Raw genomic sequence first — 25074 nt, 5'->3', positions numbered from 1 at the left:
TCAGTTTATAATCTAGGAACAATAGAATGGCAATTGGGAAAATACCCAGTTTCAAAAAAATAGATGGTTGTTTCATCTGCTGTCATACATTACCACAAATATTTTTATATCTATATTTTAATTCTCTGGGAATACTGATGGAAGTGTAAGCTTGAAAGGCTGAGGCTGAATAAGCCAGACCTGATCCAAAGAAGATGATTTTATATGAAGGATGAAGACAGTAAAGGATGGAGCTGTTAGGAAGGTGTAAGTAGGCAAATCCCAGGGATTGCAGAGGCTTTTCAAAGGCTGCCTGTGCACAGATTGCTACTTCCAGTAATAAATTACCTTACTGTGTCTAGATATTTTATAGACAACAATCCAGAACATTCAAAATATCAAATTCGCAATTTGTACGGTTGCATAACCCTAAATATACTTTCATATATATATATATAAATGATGCTGTATCATAATATAATTCCACAGTGGCATTCTCTAGTTTTGTGAACCAATTTCTACCAGCTGAGCTTCCAACTCCCCCTGTTCAGAGACACAGAACAGCAGAAAATACAAAATCAGTTTGAAGGCACAATAAGTGGCCCAAAGATTGCCTTTCCCAGAAAACTGTTAAAGTGGTTTGTTTATTCAATAGAATTAAATCATCTTTCAAACACAGTGACACAGACCAAAAAAAAAAAACAAACCAAAAACCCAAAAAAACCCTGATTACTGTTCTAGTTATGGCTTACAGCAATTGATAGGCTTTCTATCACAACCATAGTACAGCTACAGAAACAATAATAAGCCAAAATTACAGGGTGTAAGGTTGACAAAGTAAAGGTCAGTCAAAGGACACAAAAGATTAACATCATCATAAAGCCAACATTACTCTGCATGGATTTCTCCACCCCCGCTGCCCCTGGCTTACAGAAACAACAAACATAAAACAACTTTATTTTTGTCATAGCCCAAGCTCCCCTAAAATGGAGACACGAAGTTTTGCTCCAGTATTCCCAAACGAAGCATTTGTTTCCCACCAGGTGAAAACCAGGCATATATTCAAGAAGCAGCAGTTGTTCAGTACACTTTACATGGGCTCAATGCAGAGGCTTCATCAGGAACCTCATGGTTGAGAGCAAGGCCCAAAAATGAAGCAAAAATCACCAGACTTTAGTCCTGTCCCAGACAGGGAAGGGAGTTTTCCTCCTTTCCTCATCTCTAAGGGGACAGGTTCTAATGCACACAAGATTGTGTATCACTTGGCCCAACACAAGGTCAACACAAGGTCAACAAATAGGAATTAATTCTGCCTTTTCCACACTGCTAAGGCAATATCCAGAGTCTTCACAAGTCATATGGAGCACTGGAGATATTTCAGTGTCTCGGTCTCTCAGACAGTTTCAGGTACAACAAACATCTCGAGAAGCAGCCAACACAGTATCTGATTTTTCTGGCTTAATTTGTCACTGTTTTACATGCTAACAGATTTTACAGTGATTAGTACAGTTAAAAATGTACATCAGCTTACCCAAAGATCAAACACTGAGAACATCTATGGCTTCTAAATAGAAAGTCAGACACATTGGTAACATATTTACATCTTTCAATCCTTGAAACACTGAGGCAGATTTGTCTTTCTTTCAGCTTCCCACTATGGCCCAGTCCCTCACTTCTGACATTTCTTGGATGCTCAGAGCCTTGGGGAGCATTGGAGGTGCTGACAGCCTGGGACAACCTAACGCCTCTTGTTACATTTGGATTTCTCTTAAGTTTACTTTAAAAAGCACTTAAGTACAATTTCAATTTTGAATCATTTTTTCCTTTCTTCTTTTTTTTTTCTTTTTCTTATTTTTCTTTTTAATACCATGCAGACAACACAGGATGCCAAGCAGGCTCACCCACATTAGACAGGATGATAACAAGACACAAAATGATGATAATCTGGGAGGTTTTTTTGGGAGATGCAGGTTATTGTATTGACTTACAAGCACAGACATAAGGCCTGAATTCTCTTTCTGCTGAACTCAAATGTGAATATTGTGGTGGCTTCAAAGGTAGTGGGCTGCATCCTGCCTTGAACACATTCATACCACTGACAAATTCCATGCTGGTATTTTAAAGTAAGCAGAAAAAACCCCTCTTTTCCTGAGGCCTGTGGTTTACACACATACTGTCAGGTACAGAGGGTTCGTGTATGATTTACAACTACCACGATGAAATGCTTTGCATAGATGAGTTTGAAAAGATAAATTGATGAAATCTGGAAGGGAGAGTGACAGTCACAACACTTCTGCTTCCAGAGAAGCTTGTTCTTTACTCACACCATTAAAAACGTGGTATTGCAGCTGCACTGTCTCTAAAGCATATTAAAAAGTGTATCTGAAATGAAGTGAGGGGGAAACAAGAGGCTGCTCTTCTTGCCCATGATTAGGGCCCATTTCTGGAGCACATCAAAATTTCCGCATGCTTCAGTGGATTTTGTAAAGGCCCTAAGCATAAAAACTGACTTCTCTGGAGTGAACTGAAACCTCAGCTCACTCCAGAATTTCCCAGGGAACTTGGCCCTTTAGGGATTGCTGAATTTCGCTATTTCCTTTTTCCTGTACTTGCAAAAGCTCCAAGGCTCTCTGCACACTCAAATGTGAGTGAGGTCAGGAAAAAGGCCAATTTCAGAGCGCTCACAAGCGGACAAGCCACCTGGGCTCAGAAGATCAGAAAGCACAGATTCCTTCCCTCTCCACCTCTGTGCTTTTTGAAACCTCAGTTTCCCTCCCAGACAAAGCAGAGATTGCTCCTCACTGCCAGGGAGGGCTGAGCACGGGCAGCCCACCCACGCAGCTGCGTCACCACCAGCGCTCCTGCCTTCAAGGCTTGAGCAACGCTTCCACTGATTCACCAAACTCCCACAGCGGGGACTATTCTCAGAGCTGGTCTCTTTCCATCTGCTGCATCTGGCCATCCCGAGTCACCTTTAATTCATCATCAGCCGAGGCCGCAAGAGGGTAGATTTTTGCAGGACTGGAGGAGCTACCCCTGATTGCTGCAAGATGTGAAAGTTCATTTGTCATCTGTGTTATTCCACAGCACTAAAGGCTCTGGAGCAGCTCTGTGCTTGCAGTCACCCGTGCTCCCTTCACATTGTTTCTTCAGGAGACCACAGACCTACTCAGCACAGTGCCTCTTCTCTTGGAGACAGCAGCAGGAGGAGCTGTCACGGCATGGTTCTCCCTTTTGCAATTCATGAGCTGGCTTTGGCAGCTCTCTTGCAATCACAGGAAATATGCTAAAATATTATAATGGCCCTATCGCCATTGATGCCGTTCTGTCCGACAGCAAAGTTGGATTTCATAAATCAAAAGCAATCAGCTAAACTATTCCAGCTAAATACTTCCTTCCCTTTGATGACAGCACTGCCAGATTCATAAGCCTCCTCTGTTGACCTGACAATAAAGTCAAAGCAATCCTAGTTATGAATTCCAACTGAACTTGCACTGCCAGTGTATGCAGATATCAGGAACTTCTTAAGGGATTCTCCTAAATAATGTGAGGAATTGGGGATTAAACTACAACATTTTCTCTCTCCCTGTCTCAGGCTTCATATCTTCAGGAGCAGAGCTGAGATTACAGCCCAAGCTCAGGATGTGGTACCAGACAGCTGACAGCCTTTCTTCATGGACAGATCAGAATTATTGGTGGGGGGCATTTCTCTGCAGCCTGAAGCCTTTTCTCTGGCAAAGCACAAAGTGCTACAGACATCCTTTACTTGCAGCAAACACACCTGACAGCAGCAAAAACACACTTCTTATCAGTCAAGTATCCAGTTGTTCAAAGGCTAAGATTGGATATTTGGAGCTTTGACTGAATGGGAGAAGGGAAAACAAAAACAGCCCCAAACTCAGACAAATGCTTGACTCAGTCAAAAGAATATTTTCTTATGCTTTACACACAAAAGAATGATGGCAGAAAACAAGGAGGGCCCTTCTTTCTGCAAAAGCCCTTCTGCATATGGCATTTCTGACAAATGCCATAGCTTTGCAATCATTTTTTGAGCAAAACCTGAAAAAGGAATCAGAAAGTGAGCATGCTGCGATATGCACTTCATCTCAAGGACTATTTTATATATATTTCATTAATCATCTTTCTGGCTTGTGAATCCCTCCTTATATCTAAATGTACACCTATGTACACCTTCACAGAAATATCTGGGCCTGTTTCTGCAGTCCCTACACAAATAAAATACCCACCCACCTGAACGGGGGCTCTTTTCAGATAAATGTGGCAAGATTGGGCCTTTGGTGTATACGTGCAAGTATCCTGCACACACTTCTTAAAATCATTAAAAAAATATAGTAGCTATAGATTTATAAGCAATCAAAATCTAAACACAGTAAGACTGCACTTATTACAGTGAATTTACATTGCTCATCTACATGAAGCAAACAATGGAAAGGAAATGTCTGTGACCCTGTAATTACAGATTAACTGTAAATGCAGTTTTGCTTATCCTTTTGTCTGTCCAAAAGGATTTCTTGCAACTAAAAAGAGGGATTTGCACTATTTCTGTCAACATATGGATGCTTCTCAAGTGCTTTCCCATCTTTTTTGAAGTGCCTTTTGCAACGTCTCAAACTCCTTTCAGTTGATTTTGTTCACTTCAATCACCATAGTAAAGAACTATCTCTTACTAAAGAGGGTAACCTTAGCAGAGCAGCAGCAGCAAAGCAAACCTGAAGTCACTACTAGTCCCAAACTCAGGCAGAGTAAGGAGTAAGGGCTCTAAGTACCAGCTTCAGTGTCATTAATGTTATCATAAAACTTAATGCACAGCGAGACGGCCAACCTGCAGTGTCACATTGCTCTCTAAAAAGCACTTTCATCACAGCACTTCATTGTCAAAGCCCTTTGCACACAAATTTACAGAACACAGCAAAGACAAAGATCTCTTTTGCATATTGAATCAAGGAAACCATTTCACCTGCAGGTTTTTGGGTGTGCTGCCTATTTCACAGGTAGACAATACGAGGGGGTGCTCAATAACACACAGTGTAACTCTAAGACCTAAAACACAACACCACAAATAATATATTAAGCTTAAGCACTGGTCCTTCACCTGCCCCTGGCTGGTGCTTCCCAGGTGAGTTCTGACACCTTCATCAAGGATATGGGTTACTTCTAAGGCAATCAGACCTTGGGAGTCTAGTGTAAATTAAATACACTCTCACACACCAGCCAGGTTACTGCTGGCCAGCAGGGACTTTTGAAATGGTGACCATCGTGCTTTCACTTTCTTTGTGATCATTTTATCTGTAGTGTGAGCAAGTTGCACAGCTCTTAGCACAGCACAGACGCTTTTAAAAGAAGCTTTGTGCATTCATGCATTGTAAAATCAAAATCCAAGTCCACATTTGGATTTAAACCCTCTCCCGGCAGCGCAAAAAAAAGATATCCCTCATACAGAAATTTAAACTTCAAATCCTTGATCAAAGATCTTGTAATCTACATAAGACAAGACAAGGCAACAGCCCTAGTGCTTCAGACTAAGAACTTAGACAGGGAAACTCTGTTCATTTAACTATGCCAGCACAGCTGAAACAGCAAACCTCACCCCCTGTGTATGCAGCCATACCAGTATGAAGGGGCACATACCGGTGGCCTACTACAATAAAATAAACTCCAGCAGCTTATGGCATCTTTTCTGCTTCAGGATTTTGGCAGCTGTAACAGGTGAAAAATTAGCTTTGGCATACCTCACAGAGCTACACTGATGACATTTAAAGAATATACCACCAGCCCTTTTACTATCCTAATAACATTCTCAATATACTAAAACACCACGTTAAGACATTTGATGTCTCAAGATGCATTATTTTAAAATAAGCATCATAATCTAAGCCACAAAATAACTTCTCTGAATTTTAACTTCATTTCCTGACATCAACTTATTACAGATACCTGAAAGTGTTAACCCCACCTGCACAACAGAGAATCAACATTCAGGTACTTTTACAAAGTCTTCAATAAAAGTCAATGAGGAAACGGGTTTTTCTCCTATCTTATGCTGAACCAAAAAATCAACTTGTAAAATATAACCATGTAATCCCCTTGCTCTTCATCTCAAGAAAACCTTGTGAAGGAGCTTGCTTCTTCAGCAAGGACTCCAATGTGATGCTGAGATGGTGGCTGTAGGAGGAAGTGCACACATTGCCATGTGTTAGCCAGAAGGAAAGCATCACAGACAAGGAGAAAGGAAGCACAATCAGCAGAGGAGAACAGAAATGCAAGATGCAAGAAGGAAGAAGAAATAATCTCTAAAACAATATCGCAACACAATTCACACAGTTACCTGATGCTGTGAATGGGAGTTCAATGTTCTGTTCTATCCTGACTGAAAAAATTCATAAAGTGATTTTGTTTATTCCTAACGCATCTATCTGCTATTTTTGATCAACACTTTGTGACATTACAGAATAAAGATTTTAAGTTATATATCCCCATTAAGCTATAATGCTAAAGAGTATTTTCAAAAACCTAAAGGCCAGAGAACAGAGTGTTCAATAAAATCTGGCAATACCCCAAGGTACTCGATTCAGAAACCTATGTAAAGTCATACAGTCTATGCTAAAATTCTCCACCACTGTTTTTCCTCAAAAGTTTGGTGCTTTTCTCCATAGTGAAATGGTAAATATATTAATGTGCTCTATTTATCCCTAAATGTATTGTAAATGTGCTTCTAATCCGATTTGCTTTCTAGGACAGCGTGTACCCTGGGGCACGGGAGTTTTGCTTCTCCTACACTGTTATGGACCCAACTCTGCTAGCAGGAAAGATGCTGGTGTCCTAGATCTTATGGGATTCTATGCCTTGAGGAAATTTATATCAAACAATTATTGCATAATCTCGGGGTGTAACAAAACCTCCTACACCTTACACAGGCCATCGAGCTCCCGCCACACCTTCTCAGTGTCCCTGTCAGCTGCAGGTCCCCGTGTGAACCCGCAGGATCCCCTTGCTGTGCATGTGGAGGAAATTGAATATTTCCGAGGGCATGGCGTGGAAGCCGGGGCGAGGCTTCACGTTGTCGTAGTAGTGGTGAGTTATAAAAATCCCTGAGGGGTTCATGGGGAAGGCCCAGAAGCCGAAGAGGTGCACCTCCTGGCAGAGCTCCATGGCCGCAGTCACCAGGATCAGCCCGGTGCTGACCCGCTTGGCCCGCACGCCCTGGCCGAGCCAGTAGCGCGAGACGTTGATGAGATACTGGGGGTGGAAGTAATAAACAGCCTGCTGGGACTCGAAGTCGTCCAGGACGTACTTGACCCGGATGGACACGTCCGTGTTGCGCGTGTTGTAGAAGGCCGGCAGCAGCACGGACGCGTTCTCGTACACCTGGAGCACGTCGTAGAAGGGCTTCCTCCACTTCTCCAGCTTGTGGAATCTGAAGGAGAGAGGGTGCGAGGGGTGGTCAGCCCATTCCCAGCAAGAAAACCCCCAATGGGCTTTTATTGAGATATTGCTGACATGGAGCAATTGAGATAATAATTATTGAGATAATAATAATTGAGATGATGCTTCAGTTATCAACGGGAATGTACTTAGATTTGTAGCTACAGCATCAGCATGAAATGTAGATTGAAAATTCAGGCCATAAAAAAATTCACAATAACCTTGTGGGCATTTCTGATCATGTCTCAGTTCTCATGGTATTATTAGAAGTATGTAATTTTTCCACACTACGCAGTGCACCATGCAGTGCAGAGCTGTATAAAGAAGTGCCGAGCACCAAAGCTAGCATTTAAAATATCTAAGTTTAACATTTTTAATAGAAATCCAAAATCAAAGAAATTATTTTATGTTGCTTGAGAAAAGAAACATATTCCCCCATCAAAAAAGGAAAGCAGTCATGGTCCCAGATACGTCACAAGGTAGCATTGGGACATTAACAAATTCAAAATTAAAATCACCTAGGCAGTCTTGTCTACAGTAAAGTTTCACTGACATTTCTTTAAAACGTGACAATTTGTGCTACTTTATTTACTTCATGATCTTAATTTTCCAGTGTTTATGACTCTGATTCTATGACTTCAGCATTTCAGGTGGGATCCAGTTTCTTTCACCCTGAATGTTTCTAAGACATTTGACTGGGACTTGCAAGCAGAGCAGTGGAAGGATGGATCAGTTATTTCAATTTTAGCTCACTGCCTTTCCATTTTCTATCACCAAAGTGCAGGTTTAAGTGTTTAACACATTTCTACAACTTGTTACTTATTCAATTCAGGATGAAATGTATGATTCATAGTGATGGTATAAAGTAGGATTTGGGAAAAAATATTGTGTAACAGAATGAAGTTAAAGGTAAATTTGGGAAATCAAGAGAAATGGAAATAATAAAAAAAATCCAGAAATAACCTCTCAGTGATTATACTGGGATTGACAGTCACGACATCTGTCTTCACCCCAACGTCCATGAAGTATTTCTCAGATATAGGAGGCAAATTGCATCTATAAAAGAGAGAAATTAGTAAAAAAGTTAAAAATTTCCTTTCACCCTTTCAGGACTAGAAAATATAATTTATTTAAGCATTTCTGTCAAGCGACAAATCTACAAACAGAGTGAGAATTTAAAATTGTATCAAAGCACGCTGATGCCCAAACTATGCAATAATCTAACAAATTCTTGAGGGCTGTGCAAAGACCTCTCTTGTTCCCTCACCAGTGAGAGATGACCCCTCTTTGCAGGTGTAGCCAATGCTCATTTTGCCTCCTAAATAGCAATTTACCTATTTACTCTGGCAGTTTAGGATGTAAAATGGTTTGAAGCTCCAAGGCCAATCAGCCCGTGAAATCAAAGGATTGCTCTGCAGTAGCTGAGATGTATTCAATAATTAATAAACTATATCTAAAACACTGCCTTTAAGATGTTTTGGTTTATACCCAGGAGAATTTAGGGGAAATGTTCCACAAGAGACAAATCAATCCAGACCTAATTAATCCCAAACTATCTGCTTCGTTTCCTTTTCCATTTATAAGCATTTCCCAACACGGCAATAATAGCAGCAATTCTGACTCTACAAGTTCACCACAGGACATCAAAGTTATTGGAAGCAAACTGGAGAGATTTGCAAGCCCTGACTTTGCCCAACCTCCATTCACCTTGGCCTTGTCCTAGATACAGCATCTCACAAAATTTAGAGCATCCCTCAAGAGATGCTGAAGTTACTGAAACTCACACTCACAAGCTACCACACTGTCTTTGCTTCCAAAGGAAATCCAGCTGAGGAAAAACATCACCATGTGCTTTCAGGGATAAAACATGTGGCCTGGAAACTGGTTTTAAACTCAGTTTAAGCTCGAGTTAGGCACAGAGTAACATTTTGAAAGCTTTTTGAAGTGATCTGCAAGCCTCCATGAAGACCATCACTGTCAAGAATGGAACATATCAAAAATACTGCTGTGCCTAATTCTCAAAGTTGTCCATACTTCTGAAGAACAGGGGTGAGCAAGACAGGGAGCAAACTGTGATGGTATTTAGGATAAGAGATGCTTACTGTTTTCACAATACCACAGTTCAGCTGTCAGGATAATATCTCAGTCAAAGACAGAGGACAGTTTGGGGAGCAGAAGAGTGCACAAAATTCCTTCAAGGTCCTTCTCACACTCAGAAGGTTCACATCCACCGTACAGACAGTCCATCTCTGTCAGGTCAGAGAATTGTTTTTGGCTCTCCTTTTCACAGACAATACCATTTCTAGCACTTTCCTCTGCTGCAATTCAAGTCCTTGGGCACCCAAGCACTGGGCACTGTGCTTATTAGATTGTATTTGAGGAAGGTTTTCAAATAATCAGCTTCAATATTTCTGAACAGGAAATTCACACCAGGAGTGAGAGTGACTGAGTTTGCTGAAGGCAATAATGCCTTATAAAAACTGTCCCATCTGCACAAACTGTACTTTTCTCATAAAACTACAAAATCTCATCCCCTCCAAGCGGAATCCCATCTCTAAATTCAGTGTTTCACCACAGAGCTCTGCTCTGGCCAGTAGATGGAGACAGACAATAACTACTAGTAAATGCAATTCTAGTGTGTATTTTATATATTCTATTGTAGTATATCTAATTGCTTTCAGAATTGACTTCCCAGAACAATTCTAGTTGCATGCTGCTGGCTGCAAGAAATGATTTCCCCAAGTGTCCTGAAGGTATTGCTGAATGTAATCAGGGCTGCATAAGCAGCTTGTGAAATGTTTTAAATTATTTCACTGGTGGCCAGGATGATGATTTCTGATAGTTTGTCAAGTGGTGACTGGAAAGCAGATGTGTTCAGACCTGACCTTGAACACAAGCTTTACTTTAAAACTGATGTCAGCAGACCTTAAGATTTAAAATACTGGCACATATTTGTGTATAATCCACATCGTGGAGATGGCAAACCAGGGTTTTTTTTATAACTGATATATTTATTCATATTCCAGTTCTGACTAAACCTCTATTTAATTGTTACTGTTACCAAACACAACTAAATTTCTAAGTTCTGTAATAGTCTCTTTTTTTTACCAGTTTTGATACAGTTCAAGGAAGAGTAGCAGTAGTAAAGCAGGACATCTATTAAGAGTCCTTAAACATAAATGATATTTGCCAGACATATTTCAGATTCTGCTTAAAAACTTGCCATCTCCATGTGTCACATGGGCTGCTCTTTTCATCCTTACTTATGGTTGTGGTCCAACACAACAGCAGGGAATCCACAGTAATTATTTAATGCATATGGAGTACATTAGGCTTTTAAGAAAAAAAATTATGTGAAGCCTGGACTTTCCTGCAGACTTTTTTTTTTTCATTGAAAAGTAAGGTAATAGTTTTCTGTAAAGTTGAAGTAAGAGGCAGACCCAAGGGTCTGAAAACAATGAATGCTGAATGTAGGACCTGTAAAGTTTTTCATATGATGTCAAATTAAATTAAGACTGCACTGAACCAAAATCTGATCTAATTTTTGCTGGTGTGAAGTCAGAGACATTGATTGTTTTATGCATAGTTATTCTAAACTATGACAACAACACAACCAAGATCAGAAAATAGGCCAACTGAAATAAAGAGATTTTTCTTTTCTAGAGAACAAGTCATGAATCTGTGAGCTAGTGGTCATATGCCATGACCCAGGCAAAGAGCTTAACAGGATTTAGAGAGAGATTAGTCATGCATATGAATAATAAAAAAATCTTTCTCATATATATTAAGGATTATAAAACTGCTGCTAGACTCTCTTATCCAGGGACACTCATCATGGGACATCCCAGTTTGTGCAAAACCTGGATAATTCCACATATAGTGAGGAGCAATGAAGGCTCTTAAGCTTTAAAGTTATTCTGGTGACTCTGGAGGCTCTGGGTTGATTATTGATTACACCAAGTCCTGTTACTGAGCACCTGAGCTCTGCACCAGTCCAGAAACACACCTCTGAGGCACATCAGCTGTGAGCTATTAACATCTCACCAAGCTGCCTGTCACTCAATAGAGGCTGTACCTCTGGCTCAGGCCTGCCCCAAAAAATTATGCCCAGGTTCATGGGACACTGCTTATAGGCTAATATCCATAGAAGGATAAATCCACAACCTCAGTGGAAGGGGATATCCTGAAAAAAAGCAACACACTTTGCCAAAATGTCAGTTATTAGCCTTATGGAGTTAGGGAGAAATAATTCCTCAAAGCTTATTAAAAAAAAAAAAAATAAATTGTAAATTAAGACGATTTGGGGTTTTTGGGTGTTTTTTTTTTAAACATGTCTTTTTGTGCAAGAAGCAAGCTTGACATAGCCAATTTAGCAAATGTCATGTTTCCACGTGAGAGAAAATAGCTTTTCAATGTTCTATTGTCGTTAGGAAAGGCAAAAAAAAGGAGAACACTGGAGCTGTGGTGGTTACCGAAAGACGAAGTCTGCACTGTCAATCTCCCGGCCACATCTGCTGTTCTTCAGAATTCCTCCATTCCCAACCACTGCACATCTCTTAAACTGGGAGCGGTGGTACGGCATGTCCTGCAACAGCACGGCAAGGAAACAGTTAAAGACCCCAAAACATGCAGCCAGAAATTCTCTTTTTCACTTTTTCCTTTTTTTCCTCTGCAGCTGCACCTTGATGCATTCACCACAGGATGCTGGCATTGGTTCTGGGGTGCAATATTGCCTGTACACAAAGTGATGGGATATTTTGCAGCACAGGCAGCAAACCCAAGTGGGAAGAAACCCATAACCTGTTCTTTTTCCCCAGGTTCAGTAGCACAAGGAGTAATTTTAGACATTTGTTTTCCCCTTTGATTTCCACCTCAGGGCACAAACCATAAATTAGTGTAGTTCAGCTGTTTTCTGAGCTGCTTGCAAACTGCTGGCTCCTCAGGCTCTGTTGTCCTGCTTTTGGGAAGTCTGTGCACAGAGCTTCAGGAAAGCCCAAGAATTCTGTCAGCACATCACAAAAAGCAGCCCAAATTTTAGTGCTGACCAACTCTAATTGCACTAATAGCATTAATGATTATTAATTAGCATTTGCACTACCAGCACTTTGTTCAGGCACCTTTTTGGACTCGTGGAGGAGGAATCATTAGGCAGAGTCCTGCCTTTTACACACACAGAGATGCAGCTGCTGCCGAAGCCAGAGAGAGTGAAAATCACATCTTGAGAACAAACTGGGCTGTTAGGGTGAGAGGGCTGTGACGCAGAACTGAGCCACGCTACACCTTATGAATATGTAGGGATGTGCTTATATAAGCATGAGAGTGCTCGTTTTTGGTACATACATATTTTATCAATAATCTCATGCTGCAAACTACAGAGGGATGCAGGAGTGGCTTGACATTTCTGGGTGATTATTCCCAGGATCTTTCCACGGCATCCATAAGCCGTGAGGCAAAAAGGGCATGCAATTACACCTGTCTGAGAAAAGCAGCAGCTGTCTGGCAGAGAGGAAATATGGAGCTGTCTGTGCTTTATGCAGTGATTTCTTAACACAAGGTGCCTCAGCAGCCCTGGAAGGGAAATCAGAAGCCAGGTGCCCATGCTTAGCACAAGGCTCTTGCCTGTAGAGCATTGCTTCTGTGTTTTTAGCCCTTTATTTCCTACATGTGCCAGGCTGCAGTCCTGCTCCTGTGCAGGGAGGTGGCTCTGGTCACTGCCCAGTGACTCCCAAAGGCATTTTGGCATGTAATGACACCTTCACAGCATCCTGATCACACCTGGACAAAAACCACATCAGCTCTAGCACACTCCTAGCAGATCTCAGGGATCCAGACTTTCATGCACTCATCTGCCTAATCAGGCAGGGTTTTGAGGATAATACTCCTGGACTTAGATGCATCCATTATTTTCATGTCTCCAGATGCCAAAGTGCTCTCCTGGATCCAGGCCTTTCCCCTGCTGCTGCCCCAGTTCCCCAGGAGCACGTTCAGATAGCAGCACTTCCCTGCCTCTCAGCAGTGCTCGGAAAGCCAAAGGATTAGAAGTGGTTGTACCCTGAAGGACAGGTTAAACATCACAAATCTAACTGCTTAACCTGAATATACATCTGACTTTTCCACAGGGATAAATTTCAGCTAGCCCCTCCAAGTATGCTGTTGCAAATTGAAGGGGTGTGCCTTGTGATGAAGCCACATCAGCCCATTCCTGCATATTAGTCACTATGTGCAGAGGGAATTGCCCACTGATTATAACCTTGAATACCCCTGGAGGTCAAGTGTTATTTGCTGGAAAGGTTTTGAATAATAATGATGAATACATTTAAAAATTATGAAGCCTGTTCACAGATAATCTGCAAACAGAAGTATAAAAATAGTCACTGTGAATATGTATTATAAAATAAACATGCCAAAAAGAAAAGCAGACCTACCCCCAAATGTTGGATTTATTATATGTGAATATTATACTTTAAAAGAGTTCTGATCAGTAAGTCTCTCTTTTATATAGCTTTCTTATTTCATTATCCACTTTGCTTCTAAGTCAGCAATATTCTGTAGGAAATTACACACACACACACATATATATATGTATGTATGTATGCATTGTATGTATATATTTTGCAGATGACCACCAGAAAACAGGATAAGCATCTAAAGTATTTTATCAAAAAATAAACATTTTCAAAATACAAGCAGTGAAAAAAAATGTCAAACAAGTCCTAAATGCCTGGCTATAGGATAGTGCCTAATGCACTAAGTGTCTAAATGCCTGAAGTACAGTGAAGCTGATGCTGCAAGTGGGCAGAGGCACCTTTGGAAACATTTTGAAGATTTCTTGGTTGATATGAAAGATTCCACTCGTGTCCACTTCATATTTCAGTTTAGTTCCCAAAGGAGTATTTTTCTGGGTGGTGAACAGAAAGGATGGGGCGTTGCAACACCTCGACAGAGTAGACCTGTGAAAGGAAAAAGAAATAAGATCAAGGAGCTGATGGCATGATATGGGATTTGTTGCTACTCCTAACAAGGTATTTTTCACTAAAAAGAATCTTTTAGCTCTAGGATGGGTAAAATGGTGGTTTGCTGGATTTTAATTTAAAAAACTTCAGATTCAGGGAAACTTTCTTTGATTGAGAAAATTATGGCAAAACAAAAAGAAAAGAGAGTAAATGAGACACCTCATTTGTCTCTTCTAGGCTGTGGGAAATACATGTGCAAATTCTGCCCTGCTCTAGTCCCTAAAGATGGGGTTCTACCTCCAACATCCTGGCAAAACCACTTAATGAATTAATCCCTCTCTACCTTAGAGGTCTTCAACATTTTATAAATTATATACTTGTCTCTGGGCAGGAAATGTAGGGGGTTAAAGAGTCCCTCTGGGGATGTGGAAATATGGCAGGGCAGTATTTAAACACAGCAATACCCAAAGACACTGCCCCACTTACCAGATTGCTGTGGAGCACAGCATGCTTTGATTACAACAAAAAAACTTTCAAATATCTTAGTTTTGCCCTTGGCCTTGCACATGTGTGTATCAGGAAGGTGATGTGGCCCCAACAGATGGGTACCAGGCAAACTGGTCATGCCTAAAACTCCAGATTCTCAGACAAATTACCAATATTTTCTTCATCCCAGGGACAAAATGGAAGAAATTCCAGTGCAAACAAGAGCAGAACAAAATCCCAACCATGGGATTCAGAGTAAGAGAGAAAAAAAACATTCAGCTCTGATCCCTTTGCCATGTTCCATGTGAAATGTTAATGGGAAAAGCAGCTCTGCAAAGAAGATTCCCTTTGCCAGGTTCCATCATTCCCTGAATGCTTTAGTTCTTTTACTGGTGGCACTGAAAGCCCTGACTTCTGCTCACTCTTATTCCAGAGATGGTTTCTTTCTCAGTCAACACATTTGATACCTTTAACGAAAAATACATGTCATGCTGAATGTACAAGCACATGAGGACAAGGCCAAATGGCTCTCAAACAACCCAGATTAAATACCTTGCCTCTAGGGTGTGTGGCCTCATATTCTAAGTCAGAAGACTTCTTTATGGGCTTTATTACAAGCACAAGAAAGCAAATAGAGAATTATGCAAACATTTCAGTGATGTCCAATTACTCTCATATACTTGAGTCATGCAGGATGGCACAAAATGACCGTCAGATCAAGGCAGCAAATGAGACTGAGAAAGTCAATGAATAATGTCTAACAGCAAAAATAATTACAAGCAGATAGTGGAATTGAATTGTTATAGTTGGGATATGAGAAAAATCTCTTCACTGGCTGCTCCTTAAGGAATTGAAAGAGATGTTCTTCCTTAATGTCCAGCTGGTTTTCCAGAGGCACAGTCCTTTACGTGAATGCCTAATATCTGATGGAAGAAGACTCTCAAGGAAATTGCTTTCCTTAGTCTCCAGATACAAACTCTATTGTGACTTTTGCCCTTCCTCCCTCTCTGCTGCTTAAGTAGCTGCCATTTAAAATCTGCTGGATTCTCCCCATCTCACATGATGGTCCAGGGCTGGCAAAGCTCAAAATCCCACAGCTCAGAGGGTTAGACATTTCAGCCTCCTCCTAAAGAACCTCCAAACTCAGAGACTTTGGTTTGCTTTTAAGGGACAGCAGCTTCCCCACACATTCACACACTGATGTCTCTGCCCCATTGAACACAGATGAAACAGACTTTAGACATCTTTTTCTTTTTAATTACAAGCACTACTGTTCCTGAAACCAGCTGACAAAGATTATGTTAGATCTGGGTGCCAGTTCCTGGAGCAATGATGTATCAGTCAGGCAGGTACAGGCAGTGACAGGAGTCTTTCATCTCTTTTTTCTTTCAGTGCACAGGGTGGAGAGGGGTTCTTTGTTTAATGTGCTGGTGTTGGTGGCCTGAGATAGATTGATGGTCCTCCTGGTGGTCTTTGGATAGTTCTTTCTCATTGCTCCCACCTCTGCTCTGGCCCCCAAACCTCAAAGGGCACTTTCCCATACCTCAAAGGGCTGCTTGCTCTCTGGGCACAATCATTACTCCTCTCACTCCAGCTGTTTTTTAAAATAATGAGCTATAATCCTGAATGACTCCTCTCTTTAAAATGGCTCTGATAATTGCCTATCAAGTAATTTCCAGGAAAAATACAGAAAAACAACAACAACAACAAAAAACCCCAACCAAACAAAAAACCGAAAATAAAATAAAACAAACCCTCCTCCCCCCAAAACCCCCAAAAAACCAACCAAAAAACCTCGAACACCTAAAAAACTTAGGTGTGGAGATCATGTTGGAGAAACTGTTATAAGCCTGAGACTATACATGTTATTTTTAAAGATGTCAATGACTAACTTAGCACATGCATTCTCACATTCTCTCATTAACTCCTGACAGCTATTTCCTGGAATCACGCAAGAGAATTTGGGATAAAGCTGTGGGCCTTATTATAAACAACAGCTCTGAATTGTACCAGTGACTTGCAGACTTCAGTCTACAGCACTTTTCTTGAAATAGTGTGTTCTCTCAAAACCTACTCAAATATGCCACTGGAATATATAACATTCAAAAATTGTTTTGGCTTCAGTCTACTGTTGCCTTCACAAGGCCAGTTTCAAAAGCTGTGTCTTGAGAGGATGATGGAGGACCTTCAGCAGAGAAGTCACACAAAGAAAGACAGAACACTACAGAAACAAACTGAGAGGTCTCTGAAGACCAGAAAAAAATATGTAGATAATCTGTGAGTAATAGCTGAGAAGCCATTAAAATAAAAACAAAAACCAAACAACAAGAGGAAGTCATTAACAAGGTCTGACAGTACCTAAAACACCCAGAAGAAAACCAGTTTGAGTATTTTGTAGGCCAAATTTTCAGTATCACCAGTGATTTTACCATTCCAAGCCAGAGTTAGGTTGACATGTTAGGTGCAGCCATTAAACCTCATCTCCATCCTCATTGCTCACCCAAATAACACTTGGAAATGTTCCCCACACCAAATTCCTTGCCTTTCCTGGAAGACTGTTCCACATGCCAGAAAAGCATTCTTTTACTCCTGCTGCTGTTGTTTGTTTTTTTTTTAAAGTAGGGGGAAAAGTCTACATTTATTCAAAAGGATGGTACTCCAAATGTTGTCATGCTTACTCTTGCTATCCATAGGAAATTTTGATCTCTCTCTGCAGGAAGCTAAACTCAAACTAAAGTAAATTTTAGTCAGTCTCATTAATGTGAGCTATTCTTACTTGAATAAATTGGCTTCTGTGACATTCATCTCCCATTTGCACATCTGTAGGCTCTTCCATCTGTCAAACAATTCAGTTTGTTTCACCCTAAAATATAAAAAAGAAAGAAAAACATAAAAATTTAGTTTATTACAAGGGCTTAATTTCCTAAAACAGCTGCAGATAGAGTACCATGCAAATTGATGGGGCAAATCAGTCAGTCTAGACAGTACAAAATTTATAATTTTTCTTCCTTTTTCTGCTCAGACATAGCCACTCTAAGCCCCATGTATGCAAGAATTGATGTTGGGGACTGATTTCTTCTCCCTGAAAGGCTTTCTCCATTTTTTTTCAGGATAAAAAATGCAATATTGAGCAAGAAGCATGTACTCTACCAAAATCTGCTGGAAAGCAAATGGGTTTAGGAGAAAAGGTGCACAAAGCAGCAGAGCCCAGGAGAGGATTACTAGAAAAGGGGATTAATTTGGCCAACACATTTTGGTGAGGTTAACTTAATCTGTGAGATCCTACAGCACAACATTGTAGGTAAATTTATTTTATGAGCAATTTATGAGCTCACATGCAGGGATGAGTCTGTGATAGTAAGAGGAAATGAAAAGATCTTTACATAAGGATCTCTACCACCTCCTCTGCTAATCAATATACCTGTAGTCACATTAAAAAAAAAAAAAAAAAAAAAAAAAAAAGAAGAAGAACATTCCTATTTCAGCTAGGCTGATACAGGATGACTCATTTTTTGATGATATCACCAATTCCAAGAACTTCCACACTGAAGTTCGCACATATTCTTGTGCGTTTGGACAACAGAGATAATGAAGGCTTTGCAAATATCTAGAGGTAGGAAGCAACTGCATAATCTGGCTAAGAAATTTGGAAGTGTGTGATTTCTGCTAGATTGATAGGTCTTAATGCGTTCTCTTCAGGCTTGAGGGCTTTTAATGTTTGAATAAAGCAAAGACTTTTAAGATAATTATATATTTAGTGTGAGTAGAACATAGCTTTTCCCAGGCTGAGGAAGTTACAGGAAAGAATTAGGTCATATTGTACTTTCTGTAGCCCACCAGAGCACATTAACTTGGAAATCTTCCATTACCATAAGGGCTGACTTGGGAAACATAGCACATTTGAATCAAGAACATCAGAAGAGACCAGCAGGGTAGAAGAGTTTAATGTCAAGTGGCATCTACTGTGGAATTAACTCGTATCTAGCTGAGCAGGACTCCACAACTTTCCTTGGGCCACTGGGTAAGGTTGAAGAAAAATTAGGAATTCTCTGTGTCCTCTGATAAGTATGTGAGGGGGAAAAAAAAAAAAAAAAGCAATTCAGAACTCCCCATCTTCAGCAGAACATTGGCAGAAGTGTGACATTCTCGCCCCTCCTATTTATTTTAAGTGCTGCTAGTCAGCAAGCAGTGCAGTGTGTTACTCGTGTATCCTTCATCCAGTGCAGAAGGCAAGGACATAACCTACATTTTGCTGTGCACAAAGTCAGTGAGGGAGACATGCTCAGATTCATGCAGACCTGGAGCAACAAACTGTATTTTCTGTAGCCCTGGCTGATTAATGTTAAGCACCTGTGGAGATGCACTTTGAACTGACGTTCCCAATGCACTTTGCAGACCTTGTGTGTTGCCTGTAACATTACTAAACTACTGGCTTTAGACATGGTGAGGGATTAGGCATGATGTAAGCACCTCAGCTCAGTGAAATGCTGAAAATGCAAAAGGGTAACACTAAAATTACCCAGCTGTGCACTGATGCACTGTCAAACTCACTTTTTTCACCCAATTCCTTTGCTTTGGCTTCATGTATATATCTCATTCAACTTATTGGTTTCCTGACATGCTTGTTGGACCACAAGACACAATTCAGAGATATTTTATTGTTTCCCAAAATCACATTTTCTTACCTTTTCATTGAGGGGTTTTGAGTTGTGAAACTCTCTGCTGTTTGCAGAGGTCAAAAACAAAAATACTCAGAAAATATTTAAACAAATTAATATAAAGGTCTATTGTCCACTCTGATTACTCCACTCTGGACTCCTTCTACCAGTCCACAAGTCCCCATGCCAGTATTTGTTATCAAGAAGGGCTGAGAGTTTTCTTCTTTTCTTACCCTTCACTACTGGCCAATGCCAATGAAAGAGCCTTAAGCTAGATGAACACTTGCATGAGTCAGTCTGGCTGTTCTTACTCTTTTATTACTGGAAATATGATCTTACAAATGCTGTATTTAATTCCCAGCAATACTTCTGGGCCTGAACAAAATGCCTGAATGTATGGGAAAAGCTTTTATGTTTTGTAAATGCACTTCAGATCAAATTCAAACACTGCTTGCACAGGAAAGAGAAGGTCAGGGATCCCTTCTGAGGTCTCTGTTGACATGATCTCTTGAGCCTTGAATCTTTTGACAGTGTCATTGTAAGATACCATTCCATCCTGCCTCAGAATTAACATTCTTAGCAATGCTTTTATTGCTAAATACTTCTGCTTTTTACATTTAGTTCATACTTACATAGACAAGACCTTCACCTCAATGATGTCCTGCCTTAATTCCAGGCATTTTGTAGAGTTGTATTCCAAAGGCCCTTCATAAAACTCAAAATACCTGAGGAAGGATAAGAAAATATATCATAAATAAGGTTTAGGCTAGAATAATTGTCTTGGACATCAACATAATTTTGCTGAAAATTGTCATTTATGACTTTTGCCAAACTTGAGGCTGCACTGCCTGGCCCACAGGCAGCGTTTTGCTTCATAGGAGAGCACAGATGACCCTGCTGGTCCCAGAGCAGTCTCCCACGCCCAGCTTGTCCATTCCTACAGGAGTTCACCTATCTTGAATCAACAACAAGGACCAGCTACCTTTTCCAGCAGTCAGCACTTGACAGCTGGAACTGAAAGTCACAGCAAAAGCACTGATCATTCAAGGAACACCTTTCCCATCTTTTGGGACCTGACTGTGCTGGGTTGGAAAAAACACTACCATAAAAGTGGCAGAGGTTGTATTCTGTCAGTGGAGGCTACTCCATAGCTCCTGAGCTTTTCACTGGGATTTACTCTTTTGGTCTGTTTGGAAGGGAATGGAAACAGGGATTATATTCTGGGGAAAAAAAATTTGAGAACAAAAGGATTTGAATGCTCGGACACAGCACAAGTAACACTGATATTCTTGATTAAAATATAGGCATAAATATTTACTTTATTGGCTAATTTCTTTACCTTAGTCACTGGACTGAAGGGGAAGAAAAACACAATGTTTTTACTTGTGTCTGGGGAAAAAAAAAAGCCCAAGCTGTCAAGTAAACTCAATGAGTCTGTGTTGAAATGACAAATAAGATTTAGAGTTTAAACCAAGCTCTGCAGCAGTTTCACTCCTAATCATTAGAAGTCTGTATTAAAACCTAATTCCTAAGAATATATACATATACATACCCATGAAGCACTTGAGAGGACAATGAAAACTTAAAAGAAGATGACCTGGAGGAATAGGCAATATGAACAAGGCTAGAGGAAGCTCTTTTGATAGATCCTTTAAAATCCTGGAAGTCATGAGGTTGTAACTCCAAGAACTCCATTTTTGAATCTTCATTGAGAAATATAAGATTTCTGGAAAAGCTTAATTTAAGCCATCACTGGAAATGTAATATTTGAGGTTTGTGTCACTGCAAAATAATTTCAAAATTCGTGTTTGACCCATGTGTGACTTGAAAAATTCCACAAGCCTCCCAAAGCAAAAACAAAATTTGCTTTCAACTGGGAATGTTTCTGTCCTACCAAATGCTGCTTTAGAAAGTGTCTCCTCCACCTCTCCCTAAGGTTTTCACCACCTCAGCTTTGTCAAACCCCAAATCAAACATTTCTGTGATCCAGTGAGAGGCACAAACCTTGAGACTGAAAGGAGGAAGCCCATGCTTAAAAGGTGGAAGAAGTAGAACAAAAACATTCCTAATAAAGAAGTCGGAATAACCCAATGGCTCATCTTTAAAAAATGTGGCTATTTGTAAATGTGTTTGTATAGCCTTCTAGGCATTAAATATGAATTTTTATAAGTTTTATAGAGGAATGTAGTTAAAGTATTCCAAAATCAGTGAGAACTCTATGGAAATACTTTCTTAGCCTGCTGAAGGGAGACCTAACATGAATCTTCACCTGGGCTTTCCAAAAAGCTCCCACTCTCCCTCCCTCAGCTGAATTATTCACCTGGACATTCAGCAATTGCTAAGGAGCAGCTGAAAGCCACTGCCCTGACACGTCTCCCATGTGCTTGTCTTGTTGAACTGGAGCTGAGCAACTTGTGAAAAGGTTTCAACTGGGTTTGGATTAAGAGCCCACCTGCTTGCACCAGGCCAAAGCCCTGTGTGGATGTAACTTCCCCAAACTAAACCAAAATATCTCTTTACACAGCACCAGAGAACTTCTTACCGATCACAGAATTTTCCAGGGCTGAATGAGTCCCCGCTGGCTACCAGTACAGACTGCATTTTAATCCTCTGAAATAATAGTTTTTCTGACTTTCTTTTGCAGTGTCAATCCTTTTCTTTGGCTCTTTGAGTCAGACAATGTGGCACCCTGGATGTGCGTGTTCTACACAGTAACTAGGGGCAGGTCACACCCCCACACAAAACTCAGCACCTTACACACCCCTCCTGCTTCATAGGGTGTGCAGAAGTGAGCAGTGCCTATCAGCCTCATCCTCACCTGTCACCTAACGCTTCATTTCAGTACCTTGAATGTGCCTCAGGACAGATAAGCGGAGCAAAAATCTAGATTAACATTTATTTTTATCTTTCCTGTGCACTTCTGGCTGTGCTGCTAAGCTAGAGAGCGGCAGCTCAGATGTCAAACAGCACATGCTGTCACGTGGGAACACCACAGCACGGGAAAAACTGCCTTCAGCCCGTGGCATTGGAGTCAAATATGTCATTTTATGAAATGGAGATGAAATTTCCTGCGTCCCAGCCATTCCCTTTGATCGCTGCCTGTTTACTCAATCCACAAACCAAAAATAGAAATGAAAAATGATGTGTTACCAAAGCAGCAGAAGGTTAAGGAGGAAAGGACTGGGTCAAAAATAAACCACTTCTGGATCTGAAAGGAAATCAATCCATGAAACAACACTGTGTTTCTAGGAGAGCTATTCCATGAGCCTATAATTGAGAAAGCACAGGACTGTCCTGCAAATCTCTAACTCTCACACCAGCTTCAGCTTTCCCAACAGAGGCACTAGGAGCACTGAATTCACCATTTTCTACCTCGTGGAAGTGCAGAGGGAGGACCCATGGGCCAGGCTGGATGGCACATTGCTGACAGGACACGAGCAGCAAAGGCAGGGGACACCAGTGGCAGTGTCACTCTGCACAGAGAGGGGAGAAGACGCTGCTGGCCATGGCTTCATGATGACTGAAGAGAGCTCAGTGATCCCAAGCCACTGAATAAACATCCTTTGGGCTGTCCTCCATCAGTCCTGAACCTGGCTGGAGCAGACAGACAGCCACTAAACCCTCCTTACTCGTAATGCCACAGATGCCCCTGCACGTCGGCTGCAAGTGATAACGGTGCTCCAACAGCATTAGGAATTTTTCAAGACAGTGGCTGGTCAATAGACTCAGGGGAAAAGGGTTCCTCTTTTCCTCCCATGAGTGTTCATGCTATTTATTTGCTTCAGAGAGATTCCTCCTGCTGCAGACATGGTGGGATATTAGCAGAGGCCATTCCCTGGAGCACTGGACAACCTCCTCCCACAGAGGTGCTGCACATTATGCTTTCCTAGAATGCAGCTTTTGCACAACACCAGGCCCTAGCACAAGCAACATGGGCTCCCTCAACCTCCAGAGATGTCCTTTAAACCCACGTCCTCATCTTGCAAGGGTCTGGTCCTGCAGGGAGTGTTTGGAGATCAGGCCCCCGCACTTTCCCAGAGGAAGCATCAGTCTCACCCACTCGCTGGTCTCTGAGAGCTCTTTCTGCCTATTAACTCCCACTCTAAAACATGTAGTTCCCTTTGAGCAAAGATACATTTGCCTGTCAGAAAGCTTAATTAGCAGGAATGGAGACTGTCCTCCCCATCATCCTCCTCAGTCTGGTCTCCAGCTAAGAAACAAGGGTATAGTTCAGTTTATTTTGATTTATGTTCTTGACTAGATCCAAGTGACAAACCTGACTATACACTTACTCCTTTTGCTAAAGAAAAGGTCTGTGTTTTGTCTTGACAAGAATGAAAGTCAAGTTTTATTATCCATAAAACAAAGTTATCTGTCACCACCATAAGGTCCTCTCCCTGCATTTTTCCACTTTCCCAGATGAAACATAAATAACTTCTATCCCTTCAAAGGTCACAAGCCTACAGGAAAACCAATACAAGAATTCATGATACTTTACCTTAAGAACACAACTGAAAATGAATTACAACACACTGTTCAATTGCATGTAGAACTGTGCTTTCCCAGGGCACTGGGCACTACACACCTCTCACTGCTCTGTGTCCACTCACGTCGATCTCAGCTTTCAAACCTAAAGCACTTTTCCAGGATCAAATCCTGTGCCTGAACACCACACAAACTGAAAGTGCTCAGAGGGGACTGGTTTTTTACAGCCCACTGCACTGAGTGCCCTGAAATTAGATGCTACTCACTCTGTAATTTTCCATTTTTGACTGACTGAAACTTTGTTCTTTTCTAACCTTCATGTCCCCTGTTGCAACCTCACCTCCAGCTGAGCTGCCTACTGAGCTCACTAGTGAGAGACACATTTGGTTTCTCAGTACATCAGCTAACACTTAGGTCTTTGATCATCTGCAGTTGGGCTGCTCCTGCTTTGATCAGAAGTAAGCTTTTCTTGATCATACTACATGAATTAAAAAGCCCAAGACTTCAATCCTGCCTTCAAGTGATGCTTGGGTTGAGACACTGATTTGTCTGATATATTGAACAAAGGTTTTAAAGTATAATTTAGTGCAATGGTCAGGCATCTTTTAACCAGGACCATTTTCTCAAGCTGCCTTCCCATTCATTCTGCCTGTTCCTGCAGTGCCAGCTCTCGGCACTGCAGCGAGGCTGCAGCGCTTGCGTGGCAAGAGCATTGCAGGAAGGATTCCACCTACCCTGCAGGAAAAACAAAGATCTTTCCAAAAATATACATTATCTAGTGACTAAGAAATGAGAATAAATGAACCAAGCCCTGCAGGCTTCTACTAAATGCTTATTAAGAGTGCTGTCCAATTAGCAGTGCCTGCGCTCATCAGTATGGGCTGATCTATGGATCTATGGATCTGAACTTGGGTGGAGATTCACCTTCCTTACCAAGGAACATTCCAAATGTGCCAGAGCACATTCCCCAAACACAGGGGTCTCACATCATCTGGCAAGGCCTTCATGGAATCTTCAGGTTCCTGGAGCAAAAATACTGCTGGGGTGGAACCTACCACAGCTAGAGAGGC

The 25074-nt window shown here is 41.1% G+C and overlaps 1 protein-coding gene across 4 annotated transcripts in view; it reads right to left on the bottom strand.

Moving 5' to 3' along the window:
• Positions 1-4384: 4384 nt before the first annotated feature.
• ST8SIA5 (ST8 alpha-N-acetyl-neuraminide alpha-2,8-sialyltransferase 5) overlaps positions 4385-25074 on the bottom strand; it is a 42802-nt gene continuing 22112 nt past the window's right edge. For all 4 annotated transcript variants that reach the window (XM_058826248.1, XM_058826250.1, XM_058826249.1 and 1 more), the window contains 6 exons: positions 20152-20244; positions 17638-17724; positions 14228-14372; positions 11895-12007; positions 8386-8478; positions 4385-7414 (listed from right to left, as the gene is read on the bottom strand). In XM_058826248.1, coding sequence (XP_058682231.1) covers positions 6952-7414; positions 8386-8478; positions 11895-12007; positions 14228-14372; positions 17638-17724; positions 20152-20244 — 994 coding nt within the window. In that variant the 3' untranslated portion in view covers positions 4385-6951. The remainder of the gene's footprint in view (positions 7415-8385; positions 8479-11894; positions 12008-14227; positions 14373-17637; positions 17725-20151; positions 20245-25074) is intronic.

The sequence above is a fragment of the Poecile atricapillus genome, chromosome Z, assembly GCF_030490865.1.
Source record: "Poecile atricapillus isolate bPoeAtr1 chromosome Z, bPoeAtr1.hap1, whole genome shotgun sequence".
Classification (NCBI taxonomy): domain Eukaryota; kingdom Metazoa; phylum Chordata; class Aves; order Passeriformes; family Paridae; genus Poecile; species Poecile atricapillus.
The sequence above is the reverse complement of the archived record's forward strand: the minus strand, read 5'-3'. Positions and strand labels throughout refer to the sequence as shown.